The sequence below is a fragment of the Hibiscus syriacus genome, unplaced genomic scaffold (assembly GCF_006381635.1).
Source record: "Hibiscus syriacus cultivar Baekdansim isolate YM2019G1 unplaced genomic scaffold, ASM638163v2 tig00116973_pilon, whole genome shotgun sequence".
Taxonomy (NCBI): domain Eukaryota; kingdom Viridiplantae; phylum Streptophyta; class Magnoliopsida; order Malvales; family Malvaceae; genus Hibiscus; species Hibiscus syriacus.
Window position 1 is genome coordinate 271,337 of NW_024063497.1, and position 22,132 is coordinate 293,468.

Below are 22,132 nucleotides of genomic sequence, written 5' to 3' on the forward strand. Positions count from 1 at the left end.
ACGAATTTGGAAAATCACAACGCGAACTTCGACTATCGCAATGCGAATATGTAAATCTCGTTGCGAATCTGGAAACTGATTTGCGATACCAGAGATCGCGTTGCGAATTATCGATCGCATTGTGATTTAGTTGGTCATTTTAACAAATTCAAAAAAAATTGGTTAAAATCATATATTATAATGTATTTTTGATCATTTTCTCTTTAAAGAAAATATTTTACGATATTAACAATTTGGGTCAAAATATTGGATCAAAACCCATAATTTTTCATGATTGATTAGTTGACCACTATTTTGACTTTGTTTAACAAATGGTAAACAGAACCGCATACAATCACACTCTTCCCGTGGAAAAATCGAACCTTTTCTCCGCAAGAGAGAGAAACATATGTGAACCACCCACTTTGAAAATCTTCAGAGGATGATGAGCTCATCAGCAACCTTAAGTTCTTCATTTTCTTCGACCTTAGCTTTATCTTCACCAAAATTCAGATCCAAATTTCCCTCCTTTTCGCAACGGTGGTCTCTCTTAACGGTCGAATCACGCGCCAAACCATTCAAAGTCGCTGCTTGTTCTTCCACGACCATCCACAACATTTCAGGTACTGCAATTTGAAAGGAAGAAAGAAAATGGTATATAAAGTTGTAACTTTTTCACTATTTTTTTTAATTTTGAATTACAGGAGAAAGTTGCCATTATAGTTTCAGTAGGAGGAGAGGGTTGGCTTTCACTGCAACACTGCCGTTTCTTCTTCCTCTGCATGAATTTGTAGACTGTGTTGGCGCTAAGGCAGTTGAGTAAGTTCTAACTTCTATGTACTGCAATTAATAAGTAAGTTCGTATTTGTTATTGCGATTTTTTGTTTTAGCGTTAGATTTTCAGTTGTGAACGATGTTCTTTAGGTATAATTGTGAACAAGTGAAATTGATATGCGCGCGCGCGCGCGCACACATATATATATATATATATATGTAGTTGAATTACTGATTTTGCAGTCTGCAATTTAACCATAATGTTCAAGAGCATCATCGAATTGGATTAAATTTTCGTTTTCACAAAATATGAGACCAAGTGAAGACAAATTAAAGTAGAGGGACTAACAATATCGAAATCAGAGAAGTTAGACCCTCTGCTTTAATTTGGTAGGATTGGTCCTCATGCTTTATGAAACTGAGAAGTTACTCTAATTGTTGGTAAACAAGTGAAATTGAAATGCTGGTTTTTGCTAATTTCTTGTGTATAAATTGCTGAATCGTTGATTTTTACTAATTCCTTCTATATATATCGTTGAATTACTGATTTTCAAGTCCGCAATTTAACCGGCAATGTTTAAAAGTATTATTGAATCGGATTAAATTTTCAATTTTCGTGGAGGGATGAAATCCATAATTATTCTTTTTCTTTATTGATGAGTGAAGGTCAGGTCAAAGCGAGTATCTGCGTATAAAGGAAGAGATAAGTAAAGTAGTAACTAAGGGAAAGGCTGCCGGTGTTCTTCGTTTAGTATTCCATGATGCTGGAACCTTTGAAATGAATGAAAATACAGGTAAATAGCTCCCACATCACATAATAATAGAAAAATCGAAGGATTTAAGCTCGTTTTAATGTCATCTACCGTTCTTTTTAATTGTTCTCGGCAGGTGGTATGAACGGTTCTGTAGTTTATGAACTCGAAAGGCCCGAGAATGCAGGTCTCAAGAAGTCTGTGAAGGCATTATCTATACCTGCCTCTTTGTAATGCAGACTAATGTATTTATGCCATATGTACTTTTGGTTTTTGCCTTTCCTCTTTTAATTTGTAACACTTCAATGGATGCATTGTTGTTTTAGGTTCTAGAGAAAGCCAAGAAAGAGATCGATTCGATACGATCAGGTTTTCTTCTTTCTGCAATCTTAGGTGATTAGATTTTGATGGAAATGAATGATTGTCGAGATGCTAAGATGTTGTTGATTTTTCTCTTCTATTATTAGTATCATGGGCAGACATGATTGCTGTCGGTGGAGCTGAAGCCGTTTCGGTTTGTGGAGGTCCGAAAATTCCGGTTACATTAGGCCGACTAGATTCCGGGTGAGCACCTAGCTTTGATCATATAGAGTGTATAGTTATTATTACCTGATAATCTTTTACTGTCATACTATATAGCACACTATGCTTTTGCATCTTTTTCGATGTAAAATAACAGTTTACCACCGGATTTTACCGATCCTGGCTGATGGCAAAAATTGGATGCAGTGAGCCAGATCCTGAAGGGAAGCTTCCCCAAGAATCTCTGGATGCCGCTGGCTTGAAGCAGTGTTTTCGGCAAAAAGGCTTCTCGTGCGTTTTTGCTTGCAAACATCCTTTTTGAGGCAGCGATTTTGCTTCACTTGAATTTTGAAGCACTGTTTTTTCTTGCAGGACACAAGAACTAGTTGCTCTATCTGGTGCTCACACCATTGGCGGTAAAGGTTTTGGAAGTCCGGTTGCTTTCGATAACTCCTACTTCAAAATTCTTCTGGAGAAGCCATGGAATTCTTCAGGTACATAATTAAACTCGACTCATTTATGTTTGCACTCGTAAGCGTATGTGTTATTTATGTACCGAGTGTTCTCATGTAGCTGGTATGTCAACCATGATTGGCCTTCCTTCAGACCATGCCATTGTAGAGGATGATGAATGCTTAAGGTTGGTGCTCGAAAATCCGCTTAAATTGTCATTTAACAGTTATCCTGTCTCTGTTTAAGAACATTTGAGAATGGACACTTGCATGCATTTGAAATCTTTCATTATTGTACTCGACAAACGACTAACGGAGGAAAGCTTATTCGATCGCCACAGGTGGATCGCAAAATACGCAAAAAATCAGGACATGTTCTTTGAAGATTTTAAGAATTCTTATATCAAACTAGTGAATTGTGGAGCAAGGTGGAAGAGCATGTAACTGTTTCGGAAGAGCAACATTCTATTAGTGTTTTGTCTCTTTGATTGGATGAGCATGTAATCATTTTTTTTTCTTTCAGATTTCAAGTTCGAGACCGGTTTGAATTTGCAAAGTTTGAATAATCTAAAACGATATTATTTTAGTTTTTAGTTAAGTAATTTGATTCTTTTACGACTCTTCAAACGATTTAAGGATTGTGTTCTGCATCAACAAGAAATTCTCGGAACACTTTTAAAAGTCGAGACATAAATCTCAAGATAAAATCGCATATAGACATCCAAAAAAATAATACCCTGTTGATCGTCGAAGATTTTAACCGAATAATTAAGATATATCTCTCAACATAACTTATTAGATTTCATTCAGATTATAATTGAAATTCATCTTATTACTAACATGATATATATATATATATATTAGTTGAATGTGTTTACCTACCTTGGTAGTTGTCAATGGTGATTGAAATTGATAAGTAGAAAAGTAAGGTAAATATTGTAATTATTTCGAATGAGAATTTTATATAACTAATTATTTTCAAGGTTGACAAGAAAAACTAAACCATAAAGTCTTTATGCCCCAACTTGGCTTTAAAAGCATTCTGTCTTATACCTTATCTTCTGGGTGATGTTTTTTAAGCAAAGCAACTCCTAGGTTTGATTTTAATATATTTAAAATAGGGATAAAGTACACCAATAGTCCTTAACTTATACTAAAATGATTTTTTAATCAACGAACTTTTAAATATTATAAGATGACTATTAAATTTCCTGTTATAAAATGATCATAAAAATCTATAGAACTGTTATAAAATTATCATCATATTTATAAAAAAAATTATTATTATTTTATATGTTTTCTTAATACGACTCAAGTTTTATTTAAATCTTCTAACATTAAAAATTTTCAATTAGTAGGTAAAGATAATCGTTTTCTTAGTTTTGTTGAGCCCTTTGCTTCCACGTAAAATAACCTTTACCTAAAATAGTATGCGTGAATGAAGATTAAATTTTGGAAGAAGATTTATCTTACAAATTACCATAAAAATAAAGAAGGATAAACTACACCACAACACTCGGTTATTAATAAGATTATAAATAAGTCATTAAATTTTAAAAACTTATAAATGGGTCATCCGATTATTTAATTGTTACAGATATGTTACTTTATTATTAGGTATATAACGAACATTAACCTTTTATTACAAATGAGTAACTTGATGATAATAATCGATAAATTGAATGACTTTATTTTAATAATTAATATATTAAGTGACTTTATTGTTGCAACTGATAATAGAGTGATGAAGCTATAATAAAAAAATGATACGTTTATAATAATAAATTAATTGAATGCGTTGTCTGTAATTTTTTAAAATTAAATGATTCAGTTATAAATATTATTAATAATTGATTGATATATAATATATTTCATCTAATAAATAATTGAAATGAAAATCAAATAATTTGAATAATTCAAAAAAATTTATATTAATATATTTATTTTTATGTTCGAGTCAAGTCTCTAAATTTTAAGTTATAAATGTCACATATGAAGAAATATATATGTATATTATATATGATTATAAAAAATCATTTAAATTATAATCAAATAATGCTATAATATTTTAAAATATTTATAATTAAATTTAAATAAAAAATCAAATAATTTAATTTAACTCAATTTAATCAAATGCTCATTCCTAACTCTAACCAATAATTACGGTTAAAAGGCGAAAGGAAAATAACGTACTAAAACTGCATTGTTTTTTATTGGTGCTAGAAAACTGTATATTCGTAGCCGTATTTGATGAGGGGGCAAAAACCAATCATTTTATGTTGAAAGAAAGTGAGGCGATTTTCCCAATAAATCACTCTTTAAATGTTTATTTTTCTGTCAGACATCATTCAGATTATATTTTTTTTGATTTAACACCCTTTGCAGTAAGGTGTGGCCCTACAATACATTTTACATTGATTTGGCGCCACATGGGGGTATGGTGTGCCCCCTGAAACGCGCATTATGCTGACATGGATACACGCTGGCTAAAGTGCAGCTCCTGGGGCGCTCTTTATGACAATTAGGGTATAGCACGGTTCAGGGCCCGCGCCTTCCAATTATCACATGTATAATGCAAGGCGCGGTGCAGAGGTCACACATTGTATAATTACACTATCTCTTCTTAGCTATAAATACTCCTCTCCCCCGTAAACTCTTTCACAACTTCCTCTCAACCGAAAAACTAATACAACAATCTTCTCAACCAGTATAACACCCGCCAATCCTCTTATATTTGATTAAGAAGTTTGTTCGATTTTTCGTTATAAGGTAATTTTGTTATAATATTTTTTTTATAATTATATATGATTATTTGAAAAAAATATTATACTAATTGTTTTTAATAAATTTTTGTGTTTGTAAAATTGAAAAATGGGAGCATACATTGAAATATTTTTGCCGGTAAGGTAATAATATAAAATTATATTATTTAAATTATTTACGTTATTGTGTAAAAAAATTATTTCCTTATATTTCAATTCATATATTATTTATTTAATCAGGCTCGTTTCAGGTTTATTTTTTACAGATATAAGATTGTCTCACTTTTAAACTCTAAGAATGACACAAATTTCAGCTATTGTTTATTACGATGGAGAAATTCAGGAAAATGAAATCGGTATTGTTTTCGTATCAAATCATTATGTTAAAATATCCTTTAAGAGAAACACAATTCTTGATGAGTTGATAACGAAGATTTCAAGAAAGGTTCATGTTGGAAGTACTAGAAGATTGTCGTTGATTCAGTACAAATTTCCAACATCATTGTTGACATTATGGTATACAACGTTCGAACTATCGAACAATGATGATGTTGAAATGATAGTTGATTCTCAAAATAATTATTCAGATGTCGTTACAGAGATGTATGCAAAGTTTGTTGAGGTGTGTGTTGTCCAGGGTCTGTCATTAAGCTCCCACTATGGGCTAGCTGAACAAGCTGATCAAGTTTACAGCCCGACTACAGTAATGTGTAATGATTTTAAAGCCATAATGGGAAATCTGCATCAGGGTGTCGTCCCATCAACTTCAATGGGGAGACATTCATTAGCAACTCCTTACGATATGTACCGAGGTGGGTCCACGAACAATCTGTATGACAACATCACGTCCAGTTCAAGGGGAAGACATTCATCTGCCAATTTCTTTGACCTTAATATGGAGATGCCCTCGACGCAACAGTCTGTGCAGTTTCCATTTGACACGATGACTTCAAGCTCTAGGGGGAGGCATTTGACTGCAAGCTTTTTCGATCTCAATGTCGATATGCCTTCTAGTTCAAGGGGAATACATGCAAATAGTAGGTTCTTGGACCTAAATGTGGAGAGCATGGAGGAACCATCATCTCCGCCAGAAGAACTGATTCGTGAACCAGGTGCTTAGACTGGACTATTCATTCACCCAGAATCACCGCAATTCAACTCCGATGATGATGATGATGTAGATGAAGTTCCCTCAAATGTGGCACAAACTGACCCTCCAGCACACATGTATGAAGCTGATTATGGTACAATGTACGGGCCAGAATTTACGGATATGCCTCATCTCGGTGACTATAGATATTACTCATCAATAAATAATGATGAGTTATCTTTAGGCATGGAGTTTTCAAGCAAAGAAGAAGCGATCATGGTTATAAAAAATTACAATATCCGTAATTCTGTTCAATCCAGAGTCGATCGCTCCACGACAGAAAAATATGTATATCACTATGCCCGACGCGAAAACGGAAGGAATTAGATGATTCGTGTATCGAATAGGAATTAGATGGTTCGTGAGCAAAGTGCTGAGACTAGACTATTCATTCACCCAGAATCACCGCAATTCAACTCCAATGATGATGATGATGTAGATGAAGTTCCCTCAAATGTGGCACAAACTGACCATCCAGCACACATGTATGAAGTTGATTATGGTACAATGTACGGGCCAGAATTTACGGATATGCCTCATCTCGGTGACTATAGATATTACTCATCAATAAATAATGGTGAGTTATCTTTAGGCATGGAGTTTTCAAGCAAAGAAGAAGCGATCATGGTTATAAAAAATTGCAATATCCGTAATTCTGTTCAATCTAGAGTCGACCGCTCCACGACAGAAAAATATGTATATCACTATGCCCGACGCGAAAACGGAAGGAATTAGATGATTCGTGTATCGAATAGGAAAAACAATAGATGAGAACTAACGGTATACAATGGTCCTCACACATGTTGTGCTTGAGGGATCAATCAAGATCATCCCAACTTGGACACTGAAGTGATCTGCCAAGCCATCATGCCCATGGTAAAAGCAAGCTCCCATATAGCTATTGCAATGTTGATTTCTACTATACAATCACAATATGAGTACACTGTCTCCTATAAAAAACTTGGTTGGCAAAACAAAATGCCATTGCCAAACTTCATGGCGAATGAGATGCATCTTACAATGAACTTCCAAATTGCTTTATGTTGGTACGAATGTTGAATCTTGGGACAATTGTGGACTTCGAAAGCTCTCATGCATACCATAATGATCGAGTTCTTCACGATCGATGCCAATTCTACAGGGTTTTTTGGACTTACCCACAGTGCGTTAATGCTGTCAAATACTGCAACCTTGTGGTCCAGATCGACGGGACTTTCTTGTATGGAAAATACAAGCAAGTTTTACTATTGGCAGTTATTCAAGATGTCTGCGATGTGAATGTGTTTCGCAGGGCGGTGGTTGACTGTCTCGAGGAGGATTTTTGTATATAACTGGTTCTGACTCGTCGCTGTCATCATCATCACCATCATCATCGTCGTTGTCGTCGTTATGAGCAGAGACATTTTGTTGATGAGGAACTGATGATGATGTAACACCTCCATAGAATAAGGACCCTGGAGGTGTATGACTGACTATCCCACCGGCCTGCGAGAACTGGGAAAACTCATAAAACCCAGACATCGATGAGTAAGAAAACTGTACATGAGGTGTCTGTGCTGCGGCCATCGGTGATAAGGTTGCACCTGCCAAATAACTAGCATGTGAGCCCCAAGTCAGATCTACAAACATAGACCCATAATATCCTCCATGAGGGGTCATATAACTCTGTGGCTGCGGCGACGGGGTCATAAACCAGGAGACGGTGGAGACGACGACATCTGGTAAGGGAAGGGCGGCAGAGGCATCATATATGGCTGAGGGGAGTAGGTCACTACAGACGGTGGTTGTTGTAAAGGCCCTGTTGGTGCAACTGAGGACGAACCGGAAGCACCTGCTCTCCGTCTACGTGTCGAGGGATGATGAGATTGTGACGGTGCACGTCTCAGTCGATGTCGCTAAAAGCTCCGCCTTCGTGTATCCTCAAAAAGCAGAAACAGTTTATCGTTATTGTTGAACCACTCATAATAATCGGATGCAACCATCAAGAGGTCATCATAAATGGGCTCTATACGGGGAAGGCGCTGATGTCGATCATCCCACAATACGGCCCACTCATGATACTTCACCAGTCAATTTATATCCGACTTGCCGCGTCGATCTGTGCTATGCAACTCATCCATATTGCGAGGTGCTTCCGGAATTGGTTGTACAAAACCAAATTGCCGAAGATGCGATCAGTGGAGTGTCACTCGACAATCGCATAACAGATCAAAGGGATCACCGCCATTCAAACATTTGATGGGTCCCTCAACTCAGGTGGGATGCACATCCTCACATTATCATGAGAATATAGAACCCATTCAAACTAAAACAAATATATATAGTTTTTATCAAAATAATAATCTAATTATATAACTATAATACAAAATCGATTTTTAAACATTAAAATGCATAACTGTGTGCCAGCCTTCTGATCGATTAGCACCCTCATTATTTCTAAATCATAAGGTAGCTCCTGATGATTTTTTCTGTCAGTAGACCACCTATTCAATGAATTTTTTTTATTATACACTGTATAAAATGATTAATATACGAAATCAGTTTTATAATTACCTCAATAGTAGCGGAAATACGACGGGTTCTTCACAACGGGACATAAAAAGGGTAATCGATACCATGTTCAAGACTGCAACAGAAGGAGACATCCACCGATAGCATTTTTCCTGTAGTCAGTTGCTCGACACATCTCCCTATACAGGAAAGTCAAAACTGTCGAGCCCCAACTTAATGATCCGGCCAGATAAAAGTCGCTAAGATGTCGTAACCACATACAGTGAACTTGGTTGCGCGATTTGTCCTGCATCAGCAACCCTCCTATCAGCTGCAGTATGCATGTCTGTGCATACATTTTAACTTCATCATCAGAGGCATCCTCGCTCAACTCCCGAAAATTGGCATCTAACCAATTTAACGGTATCCAACTACCGTTAAAATTTTGCGGGACACGTCCTAGATAATTCCGGCACAAAGTAGTCCAGTCACCGTGCGCCATCCCTGATATCACATCTCCATCCACCGGAAGCCCCAAGTACATAGAAACATCCTCAAGCGTAATCATTCATTCTCCGCACGAAATATAGAATGTGTGGGTCTCCGGCCTCCACCGCTCTACTAAGACAAAAATAAGGTCTGATTCTATCTTACAATGACCTTCATATCTACCTATGTGATCGAATTCAACCTCTATTAAATACGGTCAGACACGAGTAGGTATCGCTAACTTAAGGTTCCTAATAAAAGGATCTAATATACGGTCATTCTCCTAAAATATAAATAATTACAAAAAATAAATTATAAACTAATAATCATGCATTAAATAAATAAATAAATTATTACTAATAATTTAAATTAAATTAAAATGTTAAAATGTTACCATATCAACAAAATGTCGAGATATATAATTTTTATCCAAACTAAATAGACCTCATTCCATTTTATATCTACAAAAAAATAAATTAAAAAATATTTTAAATTTTAAATAATTAAATAAATTACTAACAAAATACTAAATATAATAAAATATACCTTAAAGAGCTATAAGAGAATATAAGAGTATTTGAGAGAAATTGAGAGGATCTGGTGTGATGAAAGTGATTGAGAATGAATGTATTTATAGGGAGGGAATGAGGTGTGAACTGACGGGGGTAAGTGGGTAATAAAGCAAAGGCGCGGCTATACTCTACGTGGCATAAGACATCCTCAGGGGCCGCGCTTTAACCGACGTGTATCCATATCAGCATAAGGCGCGTTTCAAGGGGCGTGTTTTACCCCACGTGACGTCAAATCAATATAAAACATGTTGCAGGAGGCCCGCCTTATTACAAAAGGTGTTAAATTAAAAATTATAGTCTAAACGGTATTTAACAAAAAAAAATTAAAAGGTAATTTATCGGGAAAATGGATATAGACTAAGAAATAGATTTGAAAGCCGCGCTACTATATAATACCTTTCACCCTTCAAATATTAGATTCCAGCCAAACAAACAATAAAAAATCATTTCCCCATTTATTTTCTATTTTTTTTTCAAAGCTTCTTTTTTAGTCTTTAATCTTCACTGTTCGCTTCACTTTCTTCCTTCTCAGATCCTTTAGATTTCCTTAACTAATCGCTCTAATTTATCTTCTTCTAAGCTTCATGAAGTTTTGATTTGTCGCACGCTTCACGAGGTAAGGAAGCAAATAAGTGAAACTGCTTTTTATTTCCCTCCCTTAAATTGTTGTTTGTTTGGTTGCTGAGTAAGATTGAGGATTTCGTGTTTGAGTTTCGGTAGCAGTAGATCAATGTGAAAGGAAATGTGCTAATTGTTTAGTGATGCTGATGATCTCTGTCTCATTGGGGATTTGCCCTACTTAAATCATCTGTTTCAACTCGTTTTTTGGCTGATTTGATTGCGTTTTTTAATTGAGCTACACCTGACGTTGGCAGTTAGATTTTTTTTTTATTGTTGGTACTTGGTACGCTAGTATAAGATCCAATTTAGCGTTGCTTGTTCCTTTTTCCTGCATAAATTTATGGCAGAAATGAATATCATAGATGCTAGATGCGATTAATATTTTTGCAAATTGACCTGTTATTTATATCCTTTTGAGGTTGTAACTTGTAAGAGATGAATGTGGATAGTCGGAGATAATTTGAGAAAATTTATATCAGCAAAAGTGTTAAATTGCTTTTCATTGTTTCGTAGTTGGCCTTAAACTTGTTTGTTTTGTTCAGTGTGTGATGGATTCGGAAGATATCTTGCCTGTCAATGCGCTTGATGAGATTGCTCTTCAAAAGGGTGTCGATAGGCAACTTCAGTTGTCTGAGGACGACAGTGGTATTTGTCTTTTAGAAGTGAATGGGAATGTTGAGAAAACCTCGGAGACTTGTTTGCAGAATGAACTGGATGATAATGGAAAAGCTGGAAAAGGAAGAGAAGAAGTGAATGACTTTATGGACAGCAACGGATCGATTGATTCTAAGGTAGTAGGTCTTACATTCTGTTTGGGTGCTTTTATTAAGGGCTTATATTTGAGGCAGTAACAGTGTATAAACTATCAATGAACAGAACCAGATGATAGTACTTTCATTAAAGATGAGGATAAAGTGGATATATTTTAAATTTTTTGATGATTTTATTCACTGACAGCTGTAAATCCTTTTATTAATTTCCATTAGTCTGAATTTCATTTTTTATGAGTGTGTCTATCTTCATAGGAAGGAGAAGTTAAAGATAAAGTGAAGCAAACCAAGCCTCAGAAGGTTCAAGGCAAGACCAAGAATGAGAAGCCCTCTGGTTCCAAATATGTTTCTTCAGCTTTAGTGAAGAAAAGTAAAGATGGCAAAAGTGAAAAGGCAACTTCAACAGCTTTGAATGGTGGTTCTCTTGCTTCAAATTCACATCCGAAACAACCTCTTCGAAGTAGATCAGTTAATGAAAAACAAGGCATTGCATCCAAGGTTGGAGCTGATAGTATTACTCATTTTTTTTTCAGTACGTTTTCCTTTTTATTTTGTAACTATTACTGCCTTTCTGATCATTGTTCCCCTCTCTATGTTTCTGACAGCATTCTCAGAAATCTGGTGCACCCTTCTCTGAAGAAACTACGTACGTACTGCTTATGCTTATGTTAGAAGTTCTCTTTTATCATGCAGACTTCTGCCCATGTTATTGATTTTATTAACTAACTTAGAGCCCCTGACATTAGAATTTATTTTCGAGATGATGAAGGCTACTTTCTCCTTCCATTTATCAACTGTTCTGTTGTGTATTATAGGGAGGAACCCAAGCTAAAGCCTCTGAAGAAAGGGCCTATTCTTAAAGCTGAAGGAGACACAGAGTCATTGTATCCTTTACCGTTTGTTTCATTCTTACTTCTTGTCTGGGACTATGAGTTGAAATGGTCTGCAATTTGAACTTCCCTGCTCTTGTCTTGAAGCTTCTGTTTTTAAATGATATATTTCTGTTTATCCTTAATTGCTACATAGAAGCCCCACGGAAGCTGATGCCAAACCTCGTAAGTTTGGGACTCTTCCAAATAATGGTTTCAGTTTCAGGTGTGATGAACGGGCTGAGAAAAGGAAAGAGGTTGTTTCTTTATTTAATATTCTCAAGATTACATCGTCTATTCTGGCAGCTCTTTTATTTAACTTCTAAATTTCTATTGTGTTGCGCAGTTCTACACTCAACTTGAGGAAAAGATTCATGCAAGGGAAGTAGAAAAGAGCAACTTGCAAGCAAAGTCTAAGGTGTTATTTTGTGAATATGATGACTTAAGGCCCAGAATAGTTTCTTTCTTATCTTAACAACTTTTAAATTTCTGATAGGAAACTCAAGAAGCTGAGATTAAGATGTTTAGGAAGACTTTGAACTTTAAAGCAACTCCAATGCCAAGCTTTTATCAGGAACCTTTACCTCCTAAGGTGGAATTAAAGAAGGTTTGTCTAATGTTTTGATGCATAAAAAGCTAGAAATGCAAACGACATTCGTATTAATATTATTTATTTATTCTCTCATTTGGGTGTGGGAGGATGACAGGAGTGAAATGCCAAACAATACATATAGGTGTCGAGGTTAGCTTTTAAGCTTTTATCATTAGGATTGCCTCCTATCTACCTTTTATGCCTTTGTTATTCAGGCATTTGCAAGTGTCTCTACTCACCTTCCTACAGGAGCCATTTCTATTCTGCAAAATGCTTGAGTTGAAAGTCATACCTCTGTTAACTGTCGTTAGCCGTAGCGGATACATTTAATTTGTAACAACTCAAACCAATTAACAATTAAATTGGTATTGGATAATTAGTGAAGTCCCCTCCGAGTGAACCTGAGAGCATAAATTTGATACATTCCTATTGCCTGGATGCAGATACCAACAACAAGACCAAAATCTCCGAAGCTTGGTCGGAAAAAAAGCTCATTTCCTTTGGACTCCGATGATACCAACAATAGCGGTCACCAATCAGGTTGGCTAAGTCTAGATGAGAAAGCATCTCAGAGCATCTCTACCAAAGTAATTTCCCCTGTCCTTGCTAAGAAGCCACTGCGTAAATCCCTTCACAAGCTACCTTCTCAAAAGACTAGTTTATCCAGTGCAAAAAATGAGGAAAAAGCATCTAAGACATCCGGTCAGGAAAAGGCAACTGCATCAAAAGCAACTACTGCGGGGAAGATTGCTTCATTTAAAGCATCAAGTGAGGAAAATCCGACATTATCTGATGTGACAAATGAAAAAACATCTCCGATCCAACAGCAGGAGGCAGTTCCTACAGCTGATTCGGGCAAAAGTAAGCTCAACATTGACCCTGAACCAGTGTTTGAAGAGCGAGAACTACCGGTCACTGTACAGGAGCCTATTGCACTGGAGTACTAAAGAATGACGATGGTTTTTCACTTTTAAGGTGGATTTTCATATACAAAGCACTTGACTGCATTTTGCCTAAATAAGGACGTCTAAGACAGAATTATTCGACGATCAAGGTATGAAGAACTCTACATTATGGCTTATGATGTTGTCTTCTCCATTCATGTTTGCAGCACACTTATGTCGATCTTTTACCAAATTGTCATAATTAATGTGGTTTAAGGATTGACTTATTGAATATATTTTGTAAAGATGTGGAGTTTTTTTCCGATAACTCTTATAATCCGTGATCGATTAGGGTTTTTCCTTAGCTGCCGAACAATTTGGTATGGTGAATTAAGTCTCTTAGGCTTGGTACAGTGTGTAAATGCTCTCCATTCATTCTATTTGAAATAGCTCTTGTAGATTATTTTGCAGATATTAGATTTACATCATGACCATCATTCAAAGTGCAGTATAGTGACTTCAGGTAATACTCGAGGTAGGGGGTGGCAATGAATAGTATAGATTTGGAGATTTGTGAATATCTGGTTTTTCTATTACAGATGTGGATGCGGTGGGGCTGGATCATATCTGGAGTTGAATATTTTAATTACTATTCTTAGCATAGAGTTAGAGTGGATGTAGATATTATTCCTCAATTATTCATTATTCAAATTCGTGGATGAGGTACGTGAATTCAAATATCCATCAGCCTAAATCTGTTTTGTTTATATTACTAAAATTACTAATGTGTAACATTTTAGCACACATAAAAAATTGTAAATGCATTATACATTGAGAGGAGATAAACATAAATTTTAAGGTAAAGTAGTACATCATAGGATATTGAATTATGTTCAAATAATTGTTTATCATTGATTTTTAATAGTTATAAAATTATAGTTATATCTAACTGTTACAAAATGATCATTGAGAAAAAATAAAATAGTTGTTAAAGTACGGTTTTAAAATCATGTAACCGTTCAGGTTTCAGTCGGATCCTGTTAGGTCAGGTCAAATCGAATACAAGTTGAGTTGGGTCAAATTATGGTTCAATTCGGATCAAGTCGAGTTTAGGTCAAGTCAGTTTGAGTCATTTTCAGGTTGATTTGATATCATATTTAGTTCGGATCGATGTCACTTCAAGTCAAAACGATTTATGTCTGAAACAGTTAAATGCTAGGTTAATTCAAGTTCAGATGGATTTCTGTCGAATCTCATTTAGATCGGGTCACATCATTAACAAATAAAATTTAGGTCGGATCTTACCAGATATAGATTGACTTCAGGTCGGGTTAGTTTTGAGTTAATTATTTTTCGCCTTTCAATGTTTCATGAATGTAAGAACGTCGAATTGTAATTTGTAATTGTATATGATTTATAATAAATTACAAAAATATAAATAATTATAGGTTAATTTTGATAAAAATATAATTTAAAGTATTAAATTGAACAAATATGAAAATGGAATAAAAACATTCATTTTAAAAGTTGAGGAAAAATTGAAATAATTATAATATATATATATATATATATATATATATATATATATATGACGAATGTTATGATAATATGACGCATGTATATATAATGTACATTATAATAATGCATACATTATAAATAAGTATATACTTATTATTATTATTATATATATATAATTATATATAAGTATATGATTATATACTTTATACTTATACTATATACTTTATATATATATATATATATATTTACATGCTTCATTACATACATGTAGACATATATGTATGTTTATCATATGTACATACATACATGCATACATTATACATACATACATACACTTTATGTAATACCCCCAACCCGTATTCGATCCGAATACGAGTTCAAGAAGTCACATTACTCTTTCAAATCATGTACTTATTTAAAATACATGAAAAATTTAAACATACTAAATAAGTTACATATATTAACTCAAAAACTTTTACAACTATTCAGAGCTTTTACCATTTACTCGTTTAAATACATGCCAACACTATAATACAACAGAAAGCCTACTATTAAACCTTATGATCTGATCTTTGCAGAGATTACGCTGTCTCCACTGCCTATCTTCTCTTTGGAACTTCTCGAATCATACGTGTGAAACACTAACACGTTAAGTCACAAATTTAGTGAGACATATAAATGAATAATGGAAACTTTCACTACCTAACAATGCATGTACCTTAAATACAATAATATCATACAAAATTATATGCCAATTCTTTTATACTCATTTTCTTTATTATCAATCTTATCACTATTACTTAAGATTATAAACTGTTATACATAACATTAGTAATTATCAAATTATACATTAATCAAGCAATATACACGAATTTTGTAATCCCTTTTTTACCTAACCTGTCACGCATATACATATTATATATAGTGTATTTGTTTTATGTCTTTATTAGCCCATGTATACTTTTGAAAACTAAAGATATGTGAGTACATAGAGGTTGTGCACATATGTTATAACATCTTCAATACCGGGTTAGTGATCAAATTGTAAAGTTTAAGAATTTGGTGACTAGAGTATAACCATGGATTAGTTCAATGATTTATTTGAAAATAAATCATAAAAGTTGTTAGTAATTATTAGATGCATTGAAGGGAAAAAAAGGGTCATTTACAAGGAAAATAATTAAATATGGTTATATATACACGTGGGTGGAAGGGAGAAGAAATCAAAAGGTTCCAGAGTTCTCTTCTCTTCTTCATTCTTCATACGTGAAGGCTTGAACAAAAGGTGAGTCTTCTATTTAAATAATTTCTGGTTAAATTTAAGGTTGGGTTATGATCATTAGATGATAACTAAGCTTAAAGAAAGCTTAGGTTATCTTAAAATCAAAAGATAAAGGAGTTATGGAAGATTAAAGATTTGGAATTCTTGAGTGAAATATTGAAATAGAGTTTATAATAAGAATTGAAAGTTGAATTTGACTTGCCATCAATAAGAATAAGAGATTTATGAAGTTAGAAATGATTAATAACAAAGTTGAAAGTTTAGTAAGATTCTTCAATTTTAAGAATCATGATGAGATATGGAAGATAAAGATGGTTTATATGGATATAAGTTGGTTTAAGTAATGGTAGTTGAGTTTAATGACATGATAGAGGCTTAAAATAGAAGAATTGAGTGAAAAGTTGATGGTTTTCGGGCTTAAAATGCAAATTCTGGGCAAGGTGCATCGATGCACATTCAATGTGTATCGATGCACTTTTTAAAGAAGAAACATCGAATGCAATTAGTGCATCGATGCACCCCCTTTAAATGAAAACATCGAAGGTGATTAGTGTATCGATGCACATGTTAAAGAATGCATCGATGCACTGTAGAATGTATCGATGCACTTTAAGGGGAAATTGAAATAGACATTTCTTTTGGTCTAAGAAATGATAGATTAGAGTATATCAATGGGATACTGATATGTATAAATGTATGATTATGTAGATATCGAAACATGAACAAGTTCTAGAACGATTATCGAGTTAAGATTCGATTGAAAGAGAGGAAATCATAAAAGGGGATTGGAACTTAGTGAGGCCAAGGTGAGTGCATCTTATTTTATAAGATTATATGGAAATTGGACTTGTGATAAGTCTATTTCCTATAGTAATAGCTCATTAAGTCTTGATTATAAGTATGTTAACAACATGAAGTGTATGTATGTTTGATTATATGAATTGATATGTTTTTGTATGTGATATGTGGTTTATGTAAAAACATTATTAAGTGTTAATGAGAGAATATAAAATAAGTTATGAAATTATAGGAATATAGAAGATAAGTCAAGTGATATATGGAAATGGAAATAGATGTCTACGAAGAGTCATAGAAGAACAAATATAAGTCATATGATAATAAAATATAAGACTATGTGAATACATGGTTATGAGATAAAATATGTAATAATAGGAAAATATGACGAAAGTGAGTTCATGAGAAGTGATAAGAACTAGGTAAACATGTGTAATAGTTATATGCATAATAGAAACATGAGTTGGACAAGTACATAGTGGTATGATCCATTATGAGAATTAGTATAATAGAGCTTTTTGATTTACTGAGAGTGAAGGGAACTAAATAAGATTGAATTATAGAATTAAATGGGAATAGTATATCAATTAGGAAACTTGAATATAAAGGGATGATACGAATATGTAAGATAAGTTATATGCTAAAGATTTATGGAGCTATATGAAAAGGTTATAATAAATATATTAAATTGAATTAAGTAAATAGATTAAATTAATACATAAATAAAATACTATTAAATGATATATGTTTAGAAACACGACATAATTTATGTAATCTAAGGGAATACAAAAAAATGGAGCATAAGGTAGATGATATGATATAAGTTATTATATACATATATGATATATGTTATCAAGTAATATGAAAGGACTCTGAAAATTGATATAAGCTATGTGAAAGTGTTCTAGGTGTTTCTATGTGCTATATGAAGTAAATATGATCATATGTGAACAAGATATGATATGTATGTTTACATGATTATATGAGAAATGATCTAAGCTATATGATATGATCTACGTGATTATATGTATTTTGAATATATGTTATATGACATGGATCTATGTGACTACGTGAGAAAGTATATAAGTTATGTGACATGTAAATGTGAATCATATGAAAATGTTCTACGCGTAAGTGAACTATGTGTATATATAAATATGTGAAATGACATAAATGCTAATGCCCATGTTATGTGTCATGAGAGCTAGGGGTATAGTTGGTATGCCAAGAGTCGAGGGTCTACGCGGTCCTTCGGGACATATATGTATTCTTTGGAACATGTGTGAGGTCTTTTGAGACACATACTTGATCCTTGGCATATGTATATGATTCTTAAGGAATTTTCTACGTGGTCCTTAGGGATAACCTTATATGGCACTTTGGTGCATTTCTACACAGCACTACGGTGCAATTCTACGTAGCACTTCGGTGCATTTATACGAGCTGTGGTGACAGCATTAGTGCACAACCTCTATAGACTCACATATCTATAGTTCTCACATGTGTACATGGGCTAATAAAGAGATAACAATAACCATATTACATGTGACTTATATGCTTTTGTGTTATGAATTATATTACATGTTTTATATGATTATATTTGGATTGTATGAATGAATGAGTCATATGTTGGTTAAAATTATAGGCATAAGAAGATATGTTTAAGTGATATAAATGATAATAATATTGATAGTGAAATAAGGCTAATGATGGAAATGATGAGTGATGAGTATATATGTGTATGTTCTTACATGTAATGATATATTTGTATAGGTGTTCTAGGTATTTGTTACATGAATAAGGATATGAGTGACATGATATGATAGCAGTGATTGTTACGGCATTATTACAAGTATAGTTTACATTATATGTTTATTGTCTCACTAGGTCATAGACTTAGCATGTGAGTGTTTCACAAGCAGGTTACAGAAAGTGAATATAGAAGCTGAGAGGAGCAAGATAGGTCAGTATCTTCCTTACAAAGTTCAGATCAGAAAAGAATGTTTGATATGTATTTTATTCTTTTAGATGTAGTTGGCATGTAATATAAACGATTTGAATTGTATATGCTCTGATAAGTGTGAAAACTTTTATTTTGAAATAATATGAAGTTTTTTTTAACGTGGATTTTTCATTATTTTGAACAAGTAAAGGTTTAAAAGTTGATGTGACACCTCGGACTCAGATCAGGGTTGGGGGTGATACATATGTTGTCACCACAACTCGTATAATTCCCACTAGGGGCACATAGGATTTGTCCCGAAGGACCACATATAACACATATGTCCCGAAATACCACTCCTTAAGGACCACATACATATTCCAATGGATCAAATAAGTGTATCGAAGTACCGCATATATGTTCCAAATGATTACATATATGTCCCGAAGGACCACGTAGAACCCTCGACTCTTGGCATGCCAACTATACCCCTAGCTCTCATAACACATAACATGGGCATTATTATTTATGTTTATCACACATTCACATATTCATATCACATAAGCATATAAACTTATGGCTTCTTATCACATATATCATGTAATACTTTCATGGAGTCTCATTTCACATGTTCTTGTATTCATATAACATATAATCACATAGATTACTTTCACATATCTCTTGTCATATGTCTTATCTCTTATGATCATATAGTCATACAATCTATTATAACATGCTCATAATTACCTAATTTATCATACATACATGCATTCACCTAGATCCCCTATAAAAAGCACTTAAACTCTAGACATATACATGTACTTATATACACATGAACATCATATCATTACATGCTTGTATCATTGTACTCATATATTCTAATATCAGAATCAAACTCATCGCAAGTCTCAATTCCCTAACATAACTTACACTGAATATCATGTACTCACCTTTGGTTCACTTGCCAATACCAATCTCTTGTTCTCTCTCGAATCTTATTCTGACGGCCTATCCGAACTTTGCTTTCGATCGATATCTACATAAATATACAATCCAATGAATATCGGGATTTGAATTACTTGAAAAGATTCATACCAAAGCAAACAAAATAAAACACAAATTTCCACTTTCCAACTTAAGTAGTATCGGTACTACTAGCACAGTATCGATACTTCTATGCTTGTAGTATCGATACCCTTCCACAATATTGATACCCAATTTCTATTCTGTAATTTTCTTGCAAGAATGGTACTGATACCTCCTTATTGGTACTGATACCTCCTTATTGGTACCGATACCCCTGGTAGCGATACTCTTTCTTTAGTATCGATACTTCATGAAGATTTATTACTCTTTTTCCCACGCATGATTTTCTCATTAATTACCTTATAGTATCGATACTAACTCAACCAGTATCGATACTACTACCCAGAATATAGTTCCTTAAACCCAAAAATTTCAACAATTTACCCCAAACTCTGCTTGTTCGCCTCTCCTCATGCCTTTAAACTTAACTATACATACTTAAACCCTATATTAAAACTATAACACTTCATTATCTTCAATATCTCACTATAACTCTTGAATTAAAGAATTTCACTAAACTTTCAATGTGTTCTAAACTCATTTATAATCCTTTAAACTTCTTAATCCCTCTTATGACAAGTCAAATTTATCAATAGAACTTCAAAACCCTTTTCATACAAACAATTTATTTTTACACCCTTATTACAACTTCCTTTCTAATTCTTTCTTCTTGATGTTTTAAGCTTATATAAGCTTTCCTTAAGTTTATATAACACCCAAAGAATCAAAACCAACTTAGAAATTAAAGAAATCAACAATTATAATTCAACTCACCTTTGCAATGAAGCTTACGGGAAAAAGAAAGCAAGAAGAAAATAGCTTCCAGATAACTCTCCCCAAAAACTCACGTGTTTATCTCTTAGTAAGGGGGGAAATATCTTTTAAGAGAAAAAGACCATAATAGCCTTTCAATCTTTCCATAATTACCATTTAATCCAATACTAAGATATTCATATTTAAGTCCTTGAACTTTTCAATTTTCCCAAATTGATAACCAAATTTCAAAAACTTTCATTTTAGTCACTAACCCGGTTTTTGGGATGTTACACTTTACATACATATCAATTCATACATATCATTATACATTATACATTAATTAATTATAAATACATACATACATTATACATTAATGAATTTTGCATACATTATACATATATATCAATTCATACATCTTACATCATACATACATTAATAAGTTATAACATTAACATTCATGCATTAATAGTTTTAATTTAATCAAATCAAATTAGTCCACACTCCGAAATCAAATTGAAAAAATTATAAAATGTAAAGCTAAAATTAATATTAAATTGAACCACATTCTTCTTAAAAGTTAGTAAATAAAAATTTAACATTTTAATCAATATTTTTATATAAAAATATTATAAAAACATTGATAAAGTTTAACGTCAAGATTGCTCTAGATCCTCATCATTATCCATGTCGACATGTCGTCTGTCCTCATATTTTTGGAACGGTGGAAGAGAAGAGAATGTAATTGATTTTGCTTTTGATTGATATAAAAATGTTGATAATACTAGAGATTTGCAAGTCTATTAAGGCACCAAATATTTGGAAAATTAGAGGTAAAATGAATTAAGGCGCCAAATATTTTTTCTTATATTTTTTGTTTTGGTTTAAGTTTTGTCTGTCTAGCTCAGTTGGTAGAGCACAATACTCTTAACCTTGTGGTCGTGGGATCGAGTCCCACTGAGGACAATTCATAACGGAGGTCTTTCACGAAAGTTGCTCTCAATCTGACGTTGGGGGTAACCTACTACCCTACCTCCCCTTACCTCATTACATATGGGAATATGGTGAGCTAATTTTT

At 33.5% G+C, this 22,132-nt stretch overlaps 2 protein-coding genes across 2 annotated transcripts; both read left to right on the forward strand.

Annotated features, from left to right (window-relative positions):
* Positions 1-342: 342 nt before the first annotated feature.
* LOC120192198 (putative L-ascorbate peroxidase 6) lies at positions 343-3,018 on the forward strand. Its single transcript, XM_039195021.1, has 10 exons — positions 343-602; positions 684-798; positions 1,420-1,547; positions 1,642-1,712; positions 1,832-1,874; positions 1,973-2,069; positions 2,235-2,318; positions 2,400-2,521; positions 2,601-2,667; positions 2,821-3,018. The coding sequence occupies exons 1-10, from the start codon at positions 422-424 to the stop codon at positions 2,921-2,923; spliced, it is 1,011 nt and encodes a 336-aa protein (XP_039050952.1). The 5' UTR covers positions 343-421; the 3' UTR covers positions 2,924-3,018.
* Positions 3,019-10,396: 7,378 nt separating this feature from the next.
* LOC120192194 (protein WVD2-like 6) lies at positions 10,397-13,983 on the forward strand. The gene is made up of 9 exons (XM_039195019.1): positions 10,397-10,558; positions 11,106-11,354; positions 11,589-11,831; positions 11,939-11,979; positions 12,149-12,217; positions 12,360-12,459; positions 12,549-12,620; positions 12,699-12,809; positions 13,238-13,983. Exons 2-9 carry the CDS (start codon positions 11,112-11,114, stop codon positions 13,739-13,741), a joined length of 1,383 nt encoding a protein of 460 aa, XP_039050950.1. The 5' UTR covers positions 10,397-10,558; positions 11,106-11,111; the 3' UTR covers positions 13,742-13,983.
* The last annotated feature ends 8,149 nt before the right edge of the window (positions 13,984-22,132 follow it).

Bases quoted from the DNA above. Each gene is read 5' to 3' on its own strand.
- LOC120192198 (XM_039195021.1), top strand. From the start codon at position 422: ATGATGAGCTCATCAGCAACCTTAAGTTCTTCATTTTCTTCGACCTTA. The intron at 1,713-1,831 runs GCATTATCTATA...TTGTTGTTTTAG, and splicing joins GTCTCAAGAAGTCTGTGAAG to GTTCTAGAGAAAGCCAAGAA. The intron at 2,668-2,820 runs GTTGGTGCTCGA...CGATCGCCACAG, and splicing joins GAGGATGATGAATGCTTAAG to GTGGATCGCAAAATACGCAA.
- LOC120192194 (XM_039195019.1), top strand. From the start codon at position 11,112: ATGGATTCGGAAGATATCTTGCCTGTCAATGCGCTTGATGAGATTGCT. The intron at 11,355-11,588 runs GTAGTAGGTCTT...CTATCTTCATAG, and splicing joins ACGGATCGATTGATTCTAAG to GAAGGAGAAGTTAAAGATAA. The intron at 12,218-12,359 runs GTATCCTTTACC...ATTGCTACATAG, and splicing joins GAAGGAGACACAGAGTCATT to AAGCCCCACGGAAGCTGATG.